Source organism: Zonotrichia leucophrys, chromosome 3, assembly GCF_028769735.1.
Source record: "Zonotrichia leucophrys gambelii isolate GWCS_2022_RI chromosome 3, RI_Zleu_2.0, whole genome shotgun sequence".
NCBI classification, from domain to species: Eukaryota; Metazoa; Chordata; class Aves; order Passeriformes; family Passerellidae; genus Zonotrichia; species Zonotrichia leucophrys.
The window spans coordinates 79,031,701-79,052,770 of NC_088172.1; the positions used below are offsets into that span (position 1 = coordinate 79,031,701).

The 21,070-nt window shown below is 43.8% G+C and overlaps 2 protein-coding genes across 5 annotated transcripts in view; one reads left to right on the plus strand and one right to left on the minus strand.

Moving 5' to 3' along the window:
- The window catches only part of TTC7A (tetratricopeptide repeat domain 7A), a 174,063-nt gene extending 173,646 nt beyond the window's left edge, over positions 1-417 (minus strand). For 2 of the 4 annotated variants that reach the window (XM_064708938.1, XM_064708939.1), the window contains exon 1: positions 80-417. In XM_064708938.1, the coding sequence (XP_064565008.1) occupies positions 80-401 (322 nt within the window). In that variant the 5' untranslated portion in view covers positions 402-417. The remainder of the gene's footprint in view (positions 1-79) is intronic. The other 2 variants (XM_064708936.1, XM_064708937.1) reach the window with 2 other exon arrangements.
- A 1,380-nt stretch (positions 418-1,797) lies between these two features.
- Positions 1,798-6,845, plus strand: MCFD2 (multiple coagulation factor deficiency 2, ER cargo receptor complex subunit). The gene is made up of 4 exons (XM_064708941.1): positions 1,798-1,942; positions 2,654-2,805; positions 3,485-3,644; positions 4,689-6,845. Exons 1-4 carry the CDS (start codon positions 1,871-1,873, stop codon positions 4,818-4,820), a joined length of 516 nt encoding a protein of 171 aa, XP_064565011.1. The 5' UTR covers positions 1,798-1,870; the 3' UTR covers positions 4,821-6,845.
- The last annotated feature ends 14,225 nt before the right edge of the window (positions 6,846-21,070 follow it).

A 21,070-nucleotide genomic window follows, 5' to 3' on the forward strand; every position in this document is an offset into this window, starting at 1 on the left:
GGAGCCGGCCCCGCCGCCGCTCCGCGCTCGGGCGGGTCGGTACCGGCGGCCGCCCCTCCCGCCCCAAACCGCCGCTTACCCGTGTCCTGCGCGCCCCTCGCCGCCTTCGCCTTGCGCGGGGGCCGCGGCGGCAGCAGCTGCTGTGCGAGGTGGCGGAGCCGCCCCCAGTGCCCCTCTGCCCGGCACCGCTCGATCTCCGCCTCCAGCTTCACGTGCGAGTGCGAGGCCCTGGCCGCCATCTTAGCGCCGGGACAGACCCGCCCCGCCCCGGCCCGCGGGGAGTCCCCGGCGGCGCCTCCCGAGCTCGGCGGTCGGAGCTGTAGATCCGCCAGGTGCTGGAGGGCGGGCGCGGCCGGGAAGTGCTGCCCGAAGGCTGCGGTCGGAGACAGCGTATCAGCCATGGCCGCCACTCCCTGACGCCTCTCGCCTGATACCCGGGCACGGAGCCGCGTCCTGCACCAGCGGCCGCTGTCCCGGCACCGCGGGTGTGGCCCCTCGTTCCCTTCCTGGGCGAGACCGGCCGGGAATGCCGTTCCCCCACCGCCGCCCTCAGAAGTCACCCGAAGCCCAGGGCTCTCCGCTGGTTGATCCCCAGGGGCACCGGCCCCCTCCAGCAGCCGACCCCGCACGAGACCCGCGGGCGGCGCGTGAGGAACGGGCCAGAAGCCGCCCCGGGGCCCGGCTGTGCTCGAGGGCTGTGCCCTTGAGAGGCCGAAGCTGTGGTGTGTAGGTGTCGAGTATGGAAACAGCGGGACCCGGGGCGTGAGGGGAAGCACAGAGCACGGTCAGCAGTGGGCACTGGGGACAGGGTACGGCAGTTCCCACTCGAGCAGCAGGGCAGGAACCATGGCGGTGGGGCTAGAGGGAAGCACCCAGAGCCAGGGCAGCAGGGGACTGCCCTAGCAGTGGGACACGTGCTGACCCTCAGTGCCAGCAGCTCCACCATTGCAGTCCTTCTAGGTTCTGCCCAGGGTATCACCACTGGGATCCCTCCAATGTGTCCTCTGGGAAGGAGCTGTCTGCATCAAAGGCTGGGGTTGTGGAGACCCCACAGCGCCCAGAATGGGCCAGGTTGCAAGTGAGTCATCTGGTCCAAGCTCCCCTGCTCAAGCACGGTTGTCGTAGAGCACATGGCACAGGATTGTGTCTAGGCAATTTCTGAGTATCTTCATTGATGGAGACTCCACAATGTCTCTGGACAATCTGCTCCTGTACTCAGTCACCTACACAGCAAACTTGTTCTTGGTCATGTTCAGGTAGAATTTTCTATGCATCAGTTTCTGCCTGTTGCTTCTTGTCCTTTTCCTCAGCACCACTTAGTAGAGCCTGGCTACATCCTCTTGGCACTCTCCCCCTTGTGTACACTATATAGACATATATAAACTTGTACACATTGATGAGCTCCTCTCTCAGTTGTCTTTTCTCGAGGCTGAAGGAGCCAAACTCCTCCAGCCTTTCCTGGTAAGAGAGATGTTCCAGTCCCTTAATAATCATTGTTACCCTCCACTGGACCCACTCAGGAGCTCCACGTCTCTCTTGTACTGAGGAGCCCAGAACTGGACACAGCACTCCAGGTGTGCCTCACCAGGGCTGAGCAGAGGGGCAGGATCACCTCCCCCACCTGCTGGCACTGCTGTTCCTAAAGCCCCGCACTACACGCTGCTGGCTCAGGGGCGGCTGATCACCCACCTGGCCCCTGCCCCGCCCCGCGGTGGGCGCGGCCCCGCCGCACCTGCGCCGCCGCGAGGGCTCCACGTGGAGCTCCGGGAGCGGTGACGTCGCCCGCGAGGCGGGGCGGGGCGGGGCCGAGCGGAGCGGCCAATGGGCGTTGGAGCGGGCGGGGCAGCGCCGGGTCAGGGGTGATCCCGGGATGGTGTCCCGGGAATGGTGGGCAGCCCGCGCCCAGCCCGGAGCCCGCGGCACGGCGGAGACCCGCCCGAGGGTACGTAGTCTGTGGCGGCGGGGCCTCTCCGCCCGCCCCGATAGCCGCTGCTGGAGCGGGGGTGCTGGGGCCTGGGCGGTGGGCCCTGCCCCAGCCCCATCCTGCTGCGGGGGCGCTTCCTCGGGGATCCAGCCGGGGGTGGGAGCCCGGCGGGTGGGCAGCGCCGGGCTGGTGCAGCTGGGGCCGGGAGAAGAACGGGAGCGGAAGGCGCCAGCCCGCGCCGTGGCTGCCCTCGGCAGCGCGGCCGGCCCCTCTACAGCTGTGTGCTCTGTCACCTGCCCGGCTGCGTGACGGCTTCCCAGCTGTGCGCCCCTCAGGGAACACAGCCTTAACAGAGCTGCTCACTGCATGGAGCCGCTTCCGTGCCGTGAGCGACCTTTGCTCCCATAGCTGCGGGGCAGGTCTGCCTGAGGCAGAGGGCATGGTTGCTTGTTTGTCTGGAAGGTATACGAAAACCCAGGCCTGGCTAAGGTGTGCACGTTAGCTATGAGGAAAAAAATATCTGAAAATTACTGCATAATTCAGTAAAATAGGGGCCCTCATAAAAACTCCTAATTGGAACTCTCTGGTTCTCTGCTTGCCAAGAGTTTCCAATGCAACAAGTTTTTCTATTCTGAAACTTAATGGGGTTGTTTAGCACTGTCTAAATCCGCTGAAAGTAGATCACATTTTTCATCTGTTTTTTTGGGGGGTATGTTTTCCTTTTTGCAGGAGATCACAATGGCCCAAAGGATGTTTAGAACACATTTGCTGTTCTACTTTGCTATGGCTGCATTCTTCATCTCTGCCCTAGCTGAGGAACACGTAGGAGAGAGTCAACATCCAAATATTCGCCTTGATAAGAATTTGGTACAAGATAAAGAGTAAGTTTCCCATGTTCTAAAAGTGTAAATTTTACTTCTTAATTATTTTCTTATCTCTAAAGTGTTATGCGAGTTGGACTTAAGCCTAGAGCACCCTGTTTTTTCAGAATGTTGTATGATTAGCTAAAGCCAGATATGAGACATGCTTGCTTGATACATTTGTAGAGATACAAGACCTAGAAAGGCTTTCTCTGGAGCCTTTAGCCCAACTTATGCTATAAAAAATTTCTTACAGAAATCCTGCCTACCCATATCAGCATACTTTAGACAAAATCTTATTCCTAATAGGTAGAATTTATTTTTTCATTTGCTTCTTCACAAATGCGGAACAGTTCTAGCAGCAAGTAAAACTTCTTAGAACAGTTCATGGTTGACTGGGAAAGATCTTCCTCCAGTTCCTGTGCTTTGGAAGACAGCCAAAAAGAGATTTTGGGCTCTGCTTCAGTTGTTTTGATAGCCTGTTAAGTAGGCCAGAAGAAATAGTTATCTAAGGCATTAGAGGCCTCTACAGCCTCTATAACAAACAACCTTTGTGTCCCCTTTATCTTGATATCAAACTGTAGCTTTTAGTTGTCCAGGGTGCTTTTAGACATACAATATTTGATCAAAGACTAAATTTGCTGTAAACAGAGCATTAAATCTTAACTGATGGAAATGTTGTGGGTTTTGTTTTTCTTAGACACATCATGGAACACCTGGAAGGTGTTATCGAGAAACCAGAATCTGAGATGTCTCCACAAGAGTTGCAGCTCCATTACTTCAAAATGCATGATTATGATGGCAATAATTTGCTAGATGGGTTAGAACTTGCTACTGCTATCTCACATGTCCACAAAGAGGTTGGTGTAGTTTTGTAAGGGCATATGTGCTTGGAAACAGTTCTGACTCTAAAAGCAGCAGAGCAGTTGCAACACATCCTCGGTGCAGTTACAGTTTTTCCTGAACATGAGAGTACTTTTCTCTTGATAGTTCTGGTTGAATTTATAAATGATCACTGCTTTTCGTGTCACATTGCAGTTTTTAGGAAGTTTCCATTTTGGTTTAAACTCTAGAATCAGGAAGGGCTCCAGAGTGAAAATCATTTTACAGAGGACTTACTTAGGCAGGTAGGGATGGGAGAAAGGGAAATTATCCAAAATGAGGCATAAGAATTTGTAGAAATATCATGATACGACACTCTTTTCAGCTTCAGGCTGTTACTGCTGTTGGTACACAAACTATAAAAAACCTCTTGTACAAAATTGATATTAGAAGAATGTGCTATGGTCTGCTTCTTCCTACACTCAATTTTTCAGTCATTAGGAACACAATAGAAACACATTATCTCATATTGACCTTCTGCAAGTTACAATTCAGAATAGCATAACTTCCTGCTAATGACCTGTGGCAAAAAATAGCGAGCCAAGAACAGAATATGAGTGACTGTTTCTTGTGCAAAGGCACCTCTTTGTGCTCCCATAAGGAGTGTTACTAAGTATTTTCCTGACTTGAAGCTACAGTGCTGAATTTTTTCACTTCTGTGTTACTGTAAGATGTTTCTGTAGTGTATAGAAACTACAATGTCTATACTACATCAAGATCCTAATTAAGAATACATTCATTAGATGATTGTCCATCATTATACATTGTGGTATTCAGCTTTTGGAACTTCTGACCAAGAATGTTGACTGCAGAATGCTTGTTCTGAATCCAAAGAACTTTGATTTCAAACCTTCCATCTGATGAAATTTGCTTACATTGTTATAAATGATTACATAAATCTTAGTGTCAAATTAGGCACCAAAGATGAGCAGCTTTGTAAAAAATTGGTTGTCAGTAATCTGTCACACGTGCTACTAGATGAGAAAGTTGCTAAACTGTTCCCTGTGGTTTTGTTTTTGTAGGAAGGTGGTGAACATAGCCAAGCAATGAAGGAAGAAGAGCTGATTAGTCTAATTGATGATGTCTTGAGAGATGATGACAAGAACAATGACGGATACATTGACTATGCAGAATTTGCAAAATCACTGGAATAAGGGTCTGTTCCTCCTTCTAACCACATGAAAATGTGAACCAGTATAATGTGATTAATTACTGTCTTGTATCAACCCCTGTGCTGTGAGAAGTAGAGGTGTTCCAGTTCCACCTAAATTTATTTGAAAGTTGTATGAGTCAAGAGTTTTGCTAACTTGGAGTGAGAGCCATGTTTGACTAAACATAATACACATTTGAATTGTGAAGCATGGAAGTGCCAGCAGTACTCACACAGGGTACAGCTGGCAAACTCCTGAGTAGCTCTGTATGAATACTAAATAGAGTCATTAGCATCTAAATTTCAGGTTTTCAGTCATTGGGTTTTATAGTTCTTATTTGCTTACATTTTCTATTTAAAATTTTACCTAGAAAACAAGAAATGATTACTGCATAATAGTTCTATTCCAAGGGGAAATGCCTTTACCTTCTCTCTAATTTACAAGAAAATCTGTAGATAAGCACAGGTGCTTGAAACAGCAGTTGTAGAGGAAAAGCATTTGAGTGTGAGTTATGTTTGAGTTCCACATGACACCATATGAACTTAAACAGCCTTTGAATAAATTGAGTATTTTTATATATATGTACTTCCTAGCATACCATTACATATAAATATATATACGTGTGTTTTTCAATTTTTTTGTCCTCTACAAATTTACTTTTTATATCTTAATTTACCAGGGGTTTTTTATCTACCTTCCATTTTTTAAAGAAAATTGAAGTATTTTATTACATGTTGTGTTAATGCTGTATAGCATCTGTTAGAAAGCTTCTGCTATTTGGTTTTGAACCATAGAATGGCCTCAGTTGGAAGGGACCTTAGAGATCATTCAGTTCCAACACCCCTGCCACAGTCAGGGACACATTTCCACTAGACCACATTGCTCAGGTGTTCCCTCCCTAGGGTTAGGGCATCTACAACTTCTCTGTGCAGCCTGTTCCAGTGCCTTTCCACCCACACATCTAATCTAAACCTAGCCTCTGTCACTACATACTCTTGTAGAGTCCCACTCCCTCTTTTTTGTAGGCTCCCTTCAGGTACTGGATGGCTGCAGTTAAGTCACCCTAAAGCCTTTTCTTTTCCAGGCTGAACAATTCCAACTCTCTCAGCCTTTCCTCGCAGGAGAGGTGCTCCATCCTTGTGATCATCTTGGTGGCCTCCTCTGCCTCCCTCCAGCAGGTCCATGTCTCTCCTGAGCTGGATGCAGGGTTCCAGGTGGGTCCCAGCAGAGCAGAGGGGCAGAATCCCCTCCCTGCCCTGCTGCCCACACTGCTTTGGCTGCAGCCCAGGACAGGTTTGGCTTTCTGGGCAGTGAGGGCACATTTCCAGCTCATGTCCAGCCTCTCACCCAGCAGCACCCCCAAGCCCTTGTCCCCAGGGCTGCTCTTGATCATCCCCCAGCCTGTGTTGATACCAGGGCTGCTCCATCCAGGTGCAGCAACTTGTACTTGGTCTTGTTAAACCTCATGAGATTCCTGTGGGCCCACTTCTCAAGCTTGTCCAGCTTCTGGATAGCATCTTATCCTTCAGGACTGTTTTGAAGGTCACATTAACAGTAAACCAGTTTTAATATTAAAGCTTTTGTTCATTTTGGGTTTTGCAGTATTAGCCAGCAGGAGAGAGCAAGTAATGCTGCCTTGTTAAGGTTTAAGTTCATATTCCTTGACACCTGAATTATGGTATTACTTTCAGGAAGTATTTCATAATTTAACAGTTTCAAGCTACTTGAGTGTTTTCAAATTATCATGGCTCTAGGAATGTTTTCACTGTCTTGACTCAATACTTGATAAGTCAATCAGTTTAAGAATATTAGAGCTGTGATGTATTGCTGTGTGATTGATGTTTGGTGACTGAAACATAATAGAAATCTTAAATTGCATTCAATGATTTTTCATTAATAAAGAATCTAAATGTTAGCCTATTTCTGTAAAATGTATAAAGAGCTATTTTCTATACAAAATTATTCTTATACAAGAGAAACACATTGTAAAAGAAACTATTTCCTCTCTTTAAATGTTTGTGCAATGAAGCCTGAGTGTTGGATTTTTTTTTTTTTGTATTAACTATTTATTTTGAAACCTTTGTGGCCAAGTTTGTGCTGGTTGTACAAGCAATAAAATTAGGCTGGGGTTTGTGCATGCTGATAGGATACACAAGGCTGGAAGTGCTAGTAAGAAATGCACCTCATTTGCTGATGTGTTTTTAAGCTTGTCTCTCTTACTCACAGTCATCTTAAAAGAAAATTCTTTCAGTTACATTTAGAGGGTTTCTTTGGGTTTTTTGGTTGGTTGTTTGGTTTTTTTAAATCTCTTCTGAGGCTCTGAATGATCTGGAGTGAATGTTGAATCGGAAGAAAGTGTAGGAAATGCTAGTGGCTAAGAGGGCAGAAGAGGTTAAGCTGCTCAGCTTGAGCACTTAAAGCAGGTTGCCTGTAGCCCTGTCAACTCTTATATGCTTATTGCTCTTGTGGTTTAACCCCAGCTGGCAGCAAGGGGCCACAGAGCCGCTCACTCCCCCTGGTCTGATGGCAGAGAGGATCAGAAGGGCAAAAGTGAGAAAATTTGGGGGTTGAAATGAAGATAGTTTAAAGCAAAAGCCCTGAGTGCAAGCAAAGCAAAATAGGGAATTTCTTCACTCCTGTCCATGGGCAGGTGATTGTCAGGAGAGCAAGGCTCCATCACATATAATGATTGCTTGGGAAGACAAATGCCATCACTCCAAATAGACCCCTCCTTCTCTTCCTCCATCCCCTTTAGCTTTATATGCTGAGCATGGCACCATGTGCTCAGGAACATCCCTTTAGTCATTTGGGGTCAGCTATCCTGGCTCTGTCCTCTCTCAGCTCCTTGTGCACCTCTCACTGGTGTGGTGGGATGAGAGGCAGAAAAAAAGATCTGTGTAAGCTCTGCTCTGCAATAATGAAAAATCCCTGTGTTACCAACTCTATTTTCAGCACAAATCCGAAACACTGCTCCATACTAGCCAGTGTGAAGAAAATTAATTCTTTGCCAGCCAAAATTAGCATAATACTTAAGGCTCCAAGTTTTGGGTTTATTTGAGATGAAAGGGCATGACTCTTACACATGGTTTTCTCATCACATGCAACCACCTGTAAGTCTATTTATGTACTTCTGTTGTATTCATGTGAATATTTATTTACTGCTATTATTGTATGCGGCAAAAGACATACACCATAGAAGCTTCATATTGGAAATCATAAATGCTGGTAGTATGAACATTATTTGCCAGCTATTTTAAATTTGTTTTAAGGGTCCAGAAGTATAAATAGAAAAATTATTTACTGAAAGGGGAAAACAAAATTGGTACCTTTGATATGCGTGAAGAACAAAATAAAATTTCTGCTTTCCTATAAAGAACAGTTCAAGAAAAGTTACCCAAGCTGAAACCTGCATTGTCATGTCTTTACTCAGCCTCCTAAAACAAATACACATATGTAATTAGTACAATTAAAGATAAGTGTTTTAAGAGCTGTCTAGGGAGCTTTCTCAGTTATTAAGCAGAAAAGTGCAAAATTGCTGAGAGTGATGGTGAATCAGACTTCTTTTTTTTTCAAATATAACTGATTTGTGTGCTAGTTGTAGCTCAGATAATACCCCTAAATGTGCTGGCACAGGCTGTATATAAATACAGTATTTTCTCTTTCATATATATAAGATATAGAAAATAGGGCCTTTACAACAGTAGTACTCATCTATAAAGCAGTTCTAGTTTCCATAGAACAGTTCAATCTCCATTTCACAGGTAAATAACAAAACAGAAGGGGTATTGGTTTTGCTGAAGATCAATCACATCCCTGGCAGAAACAGAAGATCAGGAGAATGCTGTTGAGTGTGATCTTCACATCTTCATAGCCCATGATCTCGAGGGATAAAGATTAGCATTCCCCATTGGAGAGAACACATCTAGCCTTGCATTACTGTCTACTGTGTGCTCAGTTTAAAATGTTTGGATTATCTGCTTTTACCTCACAAAATATTGCAGAATCTAGCAACTAAAGAAGATACATAAACTTTTCCTTGAAGTACTCCTAAACTGACTGGGTTTTTTAGTAATAAGTCTAGAACAAAGTCTGTACAGAAAAGAGAAACATCTTAACAACTTGACTACTGCTTGTCAGGCTTCTGATAATGACAGGACTGACACCCTAGAAGCCCTCCCATCAAGAGTTTTACCTGCACATTCACACAAGGTTTATGCCCTTTGGTTTTCTTCATTAATCACTTATGACCTCAAAATGTCTTAGATTCATTAGGGAATGGTTACAGACTCACAAATTCCAATTTTGTCTAAAGTATTTTTTAATCCTGCAATTCACAGGTGAAAGAAGAGTAATTCAGGGGCAATGTCATAATCGACAGAGCCACTAGGTAGCGTGTGGGCACTGCACATCAGTTCCCTGCAGTATGGAACAGAGATCCAGCAACCTGCATTTCCCTAAAGCAATTCCCTAAACCACCACTCTGACTAGAGGCACAGCTTACTGCTCTATCTTACACCACCACATTGACTGCATGATGCCTGCATTTTTATTGGTTTATAAATTTTATTGGGTTTTAACTTTAATTGTCATAAAAGTTGACTACAGATGGGACTGGTTACTGGTAATTAATTTTCATTATTTACGGAATCCAAATTAACTTGAAGTGATGGTAAAGGAACTCTCATTGTAATTTTGTCAGTAAAAATATTTGTGTAATAGGAAGGCTTTCTAACATAAACATCAAGCTTGGTGTGACTTCTTGACCATCTCTAGTTTACCAGTGAGAGGAGCCATGATGTGTCTACAGTGGTCTCAACCAATGTTAAAGAATATTGCAGGGTTTAAGTAGCACCTGAAGTTTTACTGCTTTTGCATTAGTCATAAGAGCTTTTGTCACAGTTGTGACAAGGCAGAGGTCCAGTATGGTCTGATCAGCCATTTCTGCTTAAGGTGAAGTTTATTGGCTTTTTTCCTCCTCTCCCCCATTACATGTAAGTTTCATTGTCCGTCCATTGCAACATGAAATCACCACATAATTGTCTAAGCTTTTTTTTAAACTAGGTAGGGCAAGCATCCTTGCATATCTTAGCCTGGAATATTTATTATCACAAGGAATTTGTGTTCTAAACACTTCATTAGCACAGGTCCTCTGACCACATTGAGATTCATTACAAGGGAAGTTATTAATACCTTACAGAAAGTTTCTCTGAAATTACCTTTTTCTGCTCATTCTGTCTTATAAATTCTGAAGAACAGCCTAAATCTTAAGGCCTAATACACACTGTAATTGTCACAATCTTCCTCAGCTGCACTGCAGCTTTGCACGTAGGTAGAGGGCAGTGTAACATACAGCTCCAAGTCTGCTGCCACATAGGACATTTTACAACAAATCAGCACTGCAGCGAACCTAGTGTCACCTTCTGCCATCTCATCCGAGTGACCCACAGCACTGGATTTCAAGAAGGCTGATGCTAATCAACTCAGAGAATGGGAAGGGAAGATCTAATACGAAGCAAATCTAAAGGAAAAAAACAGATTATGGACAGCTTCAATTCATTCAAGAAATGCTAGTAGTAAGCCAAGTGCAACTATGGCATTTTAGAGGAAAGTAAGGAAATACAGCAGAAATCAGCTAATTCACAACCTTTTAATAGACCTCAGTTGTAAGAGAGATATCTGTAAATAGACACTAGTACAGCTGGTTGAGAACCCAGCACAACACTCCATTCATGGGAAGGTGTAGAGGGGGTATAAACAGTTAGTAAAGATAGACTAGATACAACTAGCAAAACTTACCAAAAGTAAAATAAATTTTACAGATAAGAAGAGAAAAACAAAGAGAAATTTGGACCAGTACTCTATGACAGGTAAGTGCAGAGGATGTTAAGGAAGTGGAAGAGTTTAATTCCATTTTTTTCTCCCTTTTTCATCAATCTTACTTAAAAGATCAAAAGCAATTAGAGGGTGCAGTTATTTAGGGGGCAAAATTTCAGCCTAAAATATGCAAAACTTGCCTTAGAGAATAGCATATCACATTACATGTCTTCCAGTTCCCTAAGCAATTTCACTTTAGGAGTCTTAAATGGAAGTTGAAGTACCTAGCTGGTGATGTCACACAGCTTGAATTTATTTTATATAATTTTTTGCAAGGCCTTTAGTGATATATCCTATAATATCCTCATGGACACGCTAGTGAATGGTGTTCTAAATGAAACTGCTGTGGGAAGGGTCAGGAGGTCAAGTCTAGTTGGATAATTGTATCCACAGAGTAATTCCATCCTAACATCAAAATGTGCATGTTTTGTAAGGAATTCTGTGGGCCTTGGTCCTGTATAAGGTTTTATGTTTTCAATGAAGGCATAGAAGATTGAATATGAAGTATGAATGTGAATCCTGCAGATGGAACAAGGAAGGACTGCAGATGTTAGAGATACTAAAAAAAATCAGAATCTGAAATGTTCTTGATATGACTTAGATCATCTAAAATGGATGGAATACAATAGTGCAAAATGCATACACTGAAATACTCATCTGTTCTTGCAAAACTAAGTTCACAAGAGAAAATACCAGGGATTACGTTGGAACAAGCTGAGCATGGAGAGCAAAGCCTTCACATCCGAATGTTTAAAGGGTCTTAAAGACTACTGAAAGAGCCCATGTGGGCTGATTCCCACAGGAAAAGATTCACCTGGACAACCACAACCTGATTAGTGCACTGTACTTCAAGTAAGAGATGAAAGAGTCAGCAGGGGAGATCAGCAAAAATTGTCAGGGGTCCAGAAAACATGAGGAAAGACTGCAAGAAATGTGGCTTTTTTTTTCTCTGAAGTAACAAGACAGAAGGTTAATATTCTTCAACTAAAAAGCTGTTGCAAAGAATAAGGAACTAACATGTTCCTGATGGAAAGATCAGGAAGAATAAACCATGAAGAAGCATAAACCAAACAGCTTGGGAGATTTAGATTAGACATTGGACAAAACTTCTGTATTAACAATAAGATACTGCAGCTTGGGGTGATATGATTGCAACTTGGTTGTGGGATAGAAAGGTGTAGTTAGTAATTTTTCCAGATTTTCTCCAGTGAAAGTCTATCTCTGAGTGAGTCAATGACTCAATATCTGTGTGGACTTGATTTGGGAGGAGAAATCCCTTAAGATGGGATCCACAACTAAGAGCTGAACACAGAACCCAAACAGAGGGAGCCTGTGCTCAGCTCCAGGTCTCAGAGAAATCTTCCCCAAGATCACCCAGACTGTCCTACTCTCTCTCTGCTGTAAGGCCTTCCTCTTCTCTTTATCATCTCTGCAGACTATCATGGAGCCAGCCATACTCCAGTTTTCTACTAATCCATCTGGATACTGAGACAGAATATCCATCCTGAACTAGGTAAAGTGTCTAGGAGAGGTGAAGGGTCTGTGGAGCTAAAGCTGAAGGAGAGGCCGCGTTCCAGAGACAGCAAGGAGACAGAGAAAGAAAAACAGAAAAACCACGAGGTCAATCTGCCCCCGACTTAGGAATTCCTTCGATAAAGAAGAATTAGTGCTAAATGTCATGTGGAATGAATATGCATGAACTTAATTTGAAACTGTATGCATATGCATTTGGAAGGGGGGATAAAAAGGGGACTCGGAGTCTCCAGGGGCACGCATGCCCTTTTGGGGAGTCTTGCGTCCGGCGCGCGTCGTAATAAAGCATACCGGGCTTTACAACTTTTACAAGTTGTGAGGTTTCTTCTTTTCTCCGCAAAACAATACCAGTTTTGCATCTCTTCTTAGCATCATAACCCATTTTCCTTCTTGAAAAGTTTCTCCTGTAAACTTTTTTTTCAGTCCCAGAAGACAATGGCCAGTGAGACAATCCTGCTGCAGTCAGTTCCTGTGCTGCATGGCAGAGCAGCCTGCAAGCAGCAGCTCCTTGCTCAGTTCTGTCAGGGTATAATCACTGGCACTGGCATCGAGGTGCAAAACCCTTCCCAGTTTCTACTGAGCACATTCAAAATGTGACCGTCAAGAGCCAGAAGTGAACACTTTGACTACAAAGAATGCTTCATTTGGGATTCAAGTCCTAGCTCCAGAGCACAGAGAGAAAAACCAGAAACCCCCAAACAAAACAGTAAAGACTGTTAAGTCTTTAAAATGACAAAGTAAATTCCTAGACCTATTTTCAACAAATAGTCAACTATTTTTGTTGACATTGAGAATATAGTGTAAGAACATCCATACTGAGTCAAAATCAAGGTCCATCTAGCCCTAGAGCTTGCTTCAAATAGTGGTCAATGATAGATGCTGATGGAATAATAAATAGAGAAAGAATGATGTCATACTTCTCCAAAATACATACAAGGCTCCAGCAATTTGTAGATTTGGAACTTGGCTTCAACAACAGTGAAACCAACGGATGTCCAGAGCTCAGAACGATCAAGGTTTAAATGTCAAAGTCTGGGAACATTATTTAGCAAAGCCAAGGTCTCAGGGAACATGTTCCATGTCCCATTGTCAATGGTACGTCCTGGGCAGACCTTACTGTTCACATTGCTCTGCTCTAACTTCCAGTGCGAGCCAAGGGAATCATCCAGGGAGAGCACATCAGTGCAGTGCTATAGCAGAGCTGTACTGTTTGCAGATGTCACATTCTTCCTAACGTGAGGGATGCTAAAAATAGTCTAATGAATGTTTGCCTATGGTTTTGGTCATACTTCAAGAATCATATTTAAAAATTTCCCAATTATGAGAAAGTTCTAAGCTCATATTTTGCAATTAATTCTCTTGAAGAATAGAATATTATGCCTCAGAACTTACTTTGTCATAAAACCACAAATAAGTCCAAAAACACTTATGCTAAAAAATAATATTGGCTTAAAGCCTCATCATGTGTGGTTTGCAGCCATATTGGCACACATAATTGTAGGTATGAATTTTTTTGACCCAGTAAAAACCACAAAGATGAGTAGACCGAACTTTGAATTCTGCTCCCTTTCAAAAAGGCCTCCAGGGACTGTAAAACCATGCTGTCAGTTTCAGCCTGGATTGCAGTGGGAATCAGGAAACATACACCTGAGGATTTTAGACCACAGTACTTGCAGACAGGAGCAGCCTCAGATAAGGAATGTGTCTGTTCAGGATAGATGCAGAGTTGTTTATAAACCTTATATTGCTACCATGAATTTATAAGCATATTGGTACTGACTAGTTGAATTAAGATCTCCAAAGAGTGCATAACACATGGAGGCAGGGACCACTTTCAGTAACCAAATAATTCTGTCACCAGACAGCCTAAAACTATTCAAAGGCACCATTTTTAGCCAAGACCAACAGATCTGAAACATCTTTTGAATCTCTAGGCACATGAATTTTCAGGATGTTACAAGCCAAAAAGTCTTTAGGAAAATCTCCAAGCAGATGAACTCATTTTTTTTTAGCCATCATCTCTTTTAAACACCTTGACCAGTTTCCTTCAACTCTTCCAAAAAATCTGTCCCATAATAAGATTATTCCTGTGAAGCTGTAGGTGGAGAGGGCTAATTTTGGCAAAGAGAGGAATAGAAATAGAGTCAAGTTTATAATGGAAACTTAAAGACATTTGCAGCATGCTGAATACTGTTCAGTGGGATCTATATAATACATGATCTTTCCATTGCAGCAAAAATATAAAGTGCTTTTATTGTCAGTAAGGGAAAAGACCACTTCCTCCATATGAAGTCCTACCTAAGAGACAAAAAGACCTGTCAGGTCATGAAAGTATTTTTGCTTCCGTCCATTGAAATGTTTATAGGATCCAGATTAATTTTCTAAAATCTTGGCTTGAGGATCTGTGCAGTGCATTACACCATGCTGGCAGTGCAGAATGATGATAATTTCTGACTGCAGATGTACCTCTACCACAGACCTTATTTAAACTGCAGCATGGCATTGACACACCAAACTAAAGCATTAAATTAACCAAGGTACTGCCATTACACATCACAGCATGCTGCAAAACCACTCTGAAAGTAGAGCTCAGTCAATGGCCAGCTGCTGTTGGCAGGCCACCCTGAACAGTCTTCCTGGAATAATGGACCCAAGCTATCTAGTTTGATGGGAGTTCAGGTTTGTCAGAGCTCTAAATCATATGATGGTCCAGTAGTGCAGGTAGTTGAATGAAAATATTCTGTGTGGTTATAAAGTCTTCCTCTAGATAGTTCCAAGGCAATAGCTTCTGCAATTCAAATTGCCCAGCTTGGGAAAACATAGCCCACACAGTTTTTACAGAGATCTGGGAATTTTCTGGTTTGTGTAATGTTTAAGAGAAAACTCCCCTTGGGGACCTTACATTGTCCTTTTCAGATTTCTGTGACAGATTCTGTGACAGGCTGTTTCTAGGTCCTTGTAAAGCTCACTTAATAAAACTCTCTGTGGGGAATGGGAAAGGGTTATATAGGCTGAAGGCCAGACAGCACATTTCCACCCAGTGTGCAATTGAGCTGTCATGTGCAGATATTACAGAAATTATATTACACACAATTCTCAAAGATATTTTAGGTCCTCTAACCCCATCCTACCCCTGACCCACATCCATACCACTTATTTCTGGGGACCAACTGTCCTCCCAACACAGCCACCTCACTAGGGACTGTTCAGCCTGAAAACTCTTCCTGTTGACCTTCACTGTTTGGAAATGCAGAGGAAAATGTACCAACATTGATTCAGTGGGCCAAGTAAAAGTCATTCTAAAAACTGCTGAGCTAAGTCATGTCTAGTAACTTGCAACTTCAGCCTGGTACTCAGAGTAGCATGGAGATTTGAAAATCTGTTCTTAATCCTATATGACAGGGATTGCTGGTCTGAAATACAACAACTGAACAGCATTAAAAACAAAAAGGTTGAGCAGAGGGGAGCTATAAAGCCAGCACACATACACAAACCCGAGATGTGCTCAGACTTAAACCATTAGATGCGCTCCCTGGTAGCATAACCTCCTGTCAAAAACGTGGGTGCAATATGGAACTAAGTATGTCAGTGGACAAAGTACAGCCTCAAAAGACATTGCAAAAGGTTAAAAGAGTCAACAATATCTAGCAAGTTGACAGCCTTTGACATGGAACTTCTTGCATTCAGGCTGTTTAGCAGCAGCTCCAACTTCAGCCTGAACACAAACCACTGGGGAGCATATAACTCCAGATGTTTTTCCTTCTCCCTCAAGAGAGGAGAAATGTACAGTTATTCCCTAAAAATTTGTGTTCAAGTGACTTTTCAGTGATACATGAGCTTGGCAACGCCTTGACTATTCATCTAGGCCTTCCACACACAAACCTTCAGTTTCTGGTGACATATGGCATGGGAAAATCCAGCTCAAGCAGCTGAAGTCTGGCAAAATTATAAACAATCAGAAACAAGGTCTTCTAATGGAGGCTGTTAGACAGCATTAGCTATTGGGCCACTGTCATCTTCATAGCCAGAGAGTGATTTAATCTGTCAGTTATGTGAGCACTAGGAGTGATGAATAGGTCTTTGTATTCATTCACATCAAGTACGTACCCAGACTGGCATACAATGTGAGGGTTCTTTTGTCTGATAGTCGACTGGATCTCTAAAGAGCTGGGAATTTGCACAAAACAGCAAAGCAGTGCCACAAAAGATACCACCCATGCTCAGAAAGAGGGATTCCCAAGGTGGCTGACTAGTGCCCTTCCTCCATGACTTACCTTGTCCATCATTACCTACACAACTTAAAAGTCACATGTCAAAAAAGTAGTCCAGTTTTTCACCTCAGTTTTAGCCATCCCAGGTGGCGACATTTAAAATCAGGGTGGCATAGGGGTACAAGTGCAGCTTATCCCAAACTGCCAGCTGCTGGTAAGACAGCAGCCACAGGGCTCCTCTGCAGAGCTAAGGCACTTAGCCCCTGCCAGCAGCCCAGAGTGTTTGGGTGACCACATTCAGAGGCACTCAGCTCTGCTCTCAGCATGAGCAGCAGAGCAGGGGCCTACGGCTGCCCAAGCCAAGCTGCTCCTTTACAGAATGACTTCTTCTGTAGGTGAGAGCATTTCCTGACACCGTTCTTTTGCGGCAGCAGCACAAAAGGACAAGAACTGGGCTAACAACTCATATCATGTTTTTACCTGGTATAAATGAGAGCAGAATGTGCTTTATCACAAGCCTTTATAAATAAAGCTGGTCACAGCTCTGCCAATTGGAAACGGCAGTTCACTTTGCCCCAGCAGCTGCTTGGGCTGGTAACTGACTGCAACAGGACCACAGGGGGACAAGAGTGAGGTGTGCCATCTGATCAAGGTCATTTATTAGCTTGGCTTTATAATTCTTGGGAAGCCAGTGGCAGCTAGTCTTAAGCCAAACTTCTTCTGCATTGCCATAAAATAAAAAATGTTAACGCATACAAATTCCAATAAAATTAAATCATTATTAAGCTTCTAAAGGTATTTCCATATTCCAGCTAAAAACTCTCTGAAAAGTCTCAGTTTGATACTGATTATTACATACTACCTCACAACCCTTTACAACCCCTCCTCCCAGGACAGGTACAGCTTCTGAACTTCCCTCTGTTGTAACCGGAGTGAAAATCTGGAATCTATCACTGGCCACACTTCAACACATCCCATTACATTTTGGCATCACCCACAAAGATTATTTCTACTATTCAGATGAATATGGCCTATTTATTTTTCTCTTATCCTTGTGATCAGTTATTTCTTATGACCTCATCCCAGTGTGGACAAGGTGCTCAGACTTTGTTAGCTCAGTCACATCATAAACAAGATGAATTATGCCTTCCCTCTCTTTTCCATTTCTGAGCTGCCCTTAAACATACTTTTAAGGGTGAGCTGGTCCTGGGAGGAGACACAGCAGAGAAGACTGGGTGTGGGTGACTAGAGAGAGATGGTGGCATAGGATTTGGAAGGGATGTGCTGGCAGATTGATATATTATGACCACAACATAAAGGCTTGACACCTACTGTGCTGTGGGGTGACCTGGTCTAGCAGAGAGCATGGTGCTACCAGTAGCCACAACTAGAGAAAGTAGGGGAATCTTTCCCTCTCCTATTTCCCTGTAGGTCAGACCTAGGTTTCTGGAGAGCACCTTTCCTTAATCGTCAGTGAGCAGCTGGACCTCAGGCCCCATCAATCTCTATGTGGGATTATCATGAAAGGCTTGAATGGCATTGTCCATCACTACCAGAAAGCAAACCATACCCCCAGGCACAGGACTGTCAGGGCTGGCTCCTCACTTTTATCTGGCCACTGAAAAAGAAACTGTTGAAGTGCTGGCAAGCCATGGACTATGAGTAGGCACTGAAATCCATCCCTATGCCATGAAACTGTAGGAATTAAGTGCTTAGAGCTAAGTGTGTATTTAAGTGCTCCACTGAAAGGCATAAACCTTGAACTGAGACAGTTTTCAGAGAATGTGAGATAAGGGGAAGATGAAACATTCCTACAGCCATTACTTCTGCAGGCACATGAAGGGTCTACTGTCCAATGAGAACATAGCCAGCTGCACTTGGAACCACCAGGCCAGAGATAAAGTTAAACCAGGACACTACACAGGGGTAGCATCTGCCATTTAAGCAAAGCAAAGAAAGACAATACAGTCCCATACCTGTAAAGATGCAAGTCACCGCAGGCAGTTAATAGGTTCACTGAACAACCATCAACCCAGATAACTAGAGAGAAGGTACCAACTTCTCAGAGTGTTGTGGGCTCTCTCCTTTTGATAGATGAGTCCCAGAAGTCATGCATAATTTTCAGAAGGTGACATAAGCTGACAGTTGTAGGAAGCCTAGAGTTAACCACACAGAAAATCAACAGTCTGAAAACAAGAAACATGTCAAACTGCCACACAGATTCTTTCTTTAAAAATAAAATAAGGGAGTGATTTGAACATGAAAGCTTTGGCTTAGAAGTAATATTCTAGCCATCAAGAAAATAGGAATAAAGGAGTAAATTTTTGTGATTCCTGAGTGATTTGACATAAAATATGCTGAAATTTAACTCCTGATATGGATTTGCCTGTCATTCCTTGCTTTACAAGCTGCCCCACTTCACCCCCAGCTTCTCTTCTTCCCTGTAGACACCAAACTAGAGGGGGAAGGGACATTGCAGGACAGGCAGGCAACCTTAGAGTCACAATATATAATACTTCTGTGTGCTTTATCCCACATTTCATACACATGCCTTGACTCTCAATAAGTATACTTACTCACATGTGTACTTACGCAAGTGACAGAGAAGACTTAGATGGTCATGGAATCCTCTGAGCAAAGGACATCCTGTTGAACAGAAAACATGTGGGGAAACTCCTGTAACCCATGGCCATTGCCAGGGCACCCTATGGGCTGTGATGGCAGGATGGGATGTGGGTCTGGCTCTGCGGGGCCCTGGCCAGGCAGGGCTGTGGGCAGCTGGAGCCTGGCCCTGCTGCAGCACCACTGAGGTTGGTGGGCTCAGGGAGCTGACAGGGGCAGCCGGTCCTTGGGCAGCTTGAGCAGGGGGCTGGCTGGGACATTAGAACCCCTTCATGCCTCTGAAGCACTGGCAGCTACAGATAAATGCCAAAGATATCCCAAGGCCTATGTAAGGACACGAGTTAGAGGCAGGTTGTGCAGATACAGCTACCTCCAGCTGTTTTGGGTCAAATTTAATAATGCCAGCAAAGGGAAGACATAAAACTCCATTATTCTGATTAACATGGCAGAGCAGCTCCAAGCACCTCCATTCCTATCAATGGTGAAGGATGGGTTTTTCATGGCCAAGAATACCAACAGAAGAAAGGACCAACCTGAGGCAAGTGTGGTCACCCTCCTCTGCCCACTCAGGGGCTGCCCATGACAGCACTTCACAAAGGTGTAGAGGAGGAGGAGGCTGGAAAAGCGAGGCTATTGCTGCCTTCTCACACCTTATTTGCATTGAGGAGGACCTAAACAGACACCCAGGTTTATTCAGGTGGAACACTTTGTTTGAGGCCTTCAAAGTTTTTTAAATTTTTGAGAATAAAAAACTTGTCAGCAAGTGACAGTTTGGGCTGCTGGACATAAGTGGTTTTTAATTTTCTCCTTTTGGTGATTTGTGCCAACTGTTACTTCATGCATATGGAATATACAACTTCCAGCCTTTTCTCACTGGTGTGAAGTAAGAGTTTGGCACGTGCTGAAAACAACAAGCAGAAATTAACTTGCTCTCTCTCATCTTTAATGTCAATACACACCAGTAATTATTTGGAGAATTAAACATGTAGTTGTCTTGCTGTCACCTTAATTCTCCCCATTAAAAGGGGATTATATAACAAATTAGCCTGATTTATTCTATCTTCTATGGACTTACCCACTGGTTCATTCTTCTTTATTAAATTAGCAAAGAAGCTTTTGGCTTTCAGACACGTTAGGAAATCCTTCCCAAACTGAGACCACCAGTGCTAGGACTTGCTGAAGTGCTTAAACTGCTCTGGAACCACCTCCTTGGAATGTACAGAGCCTGAACTCCAGATGACCCACCACACAGTGAAAACACACAGGTAGACACTTGTAATCTGATCTTCTGACATTTGCCCTCCAGTTTAGAAAAACCAATCCTCCAATTCACAGGGGTCACAGAATCTTCAGTCTCTTTCCTGTGCTCGTTTAAATATAACCCAGGGTTCAGATCTGAGATATGTGACAATGGAGTCTGCTAATTCTTTCTCTGGAGATGGCTTAGCAGGAAGCAGCAGTTGCAAAGCAGAGCTAGATGTCTCTCCACCAGTTGTGCAAGAGCATCCACATGGCCTGCAGCGACAGGGATGTCTGCTGGCCAGAAGGGTGAGTTGCAAAGACACAGCATGTGTTATTCCTCCTCAGCTGACTGTATGTTGGAGAACTAGTGCTTCTTTCATACAGAATTACACAGTATGAAGTCTGCTGATTGCCAGTCATCTGAAGGCCTGATGCAATGCCCCCTGGAGCCAAAGGCTGTTTTGCTTCTGCCTTCATAGGCTTTGGATTATCGCCTTACTAAAAACACCAAACCTTTGAGTATTTCAAGCTGTAGGGTCAAACCCCCTCACTTTCTGCATTCTTTGCTCTTAGCTGTAACAGCCCATGTCACCACCATAATGACAGCATTGATGGCAAACAGATCCGTGAATCAATACAGAAACAATCATGTACTCCTGGTTTTTCCCTCAACTTTCTCCAGCCTCTCCCTTGAGCATATTAACCCAGCTACTCCAGATCAGCCATTCTCATAGGAATTGTAGCTTATTGATTTTAGGCATTAATTTTCAG

What these genes read in the sequence shown, in the direction of transcription:
- MCFD2 (XM_064708941.1), top strand. Translation starts at nt 1,871, where the DNA reads ATGGTGTCCCGGGAATGGTGGGCAGCCCGCGCCCAGCCCGGAGCCCGC. An exon ending in CGGCGGAGACCCGCCCGAGG is followed by an intron (nt 1,943 to 2,653) that starts GTACGTAGTCTG and finishes TCCTTTTTGCAG; the next exon opens with GAGATCACAATGGCCCAAAG. An exon ending in AATTTGGTACAAGATAAAGA is followed by an intron (nt 2,806 to 3,484) that starts GTAAGTTTCCCA and finishes TGTTTTTCTTAG; the next exon opens with ACACATCATGGAACACCTGG.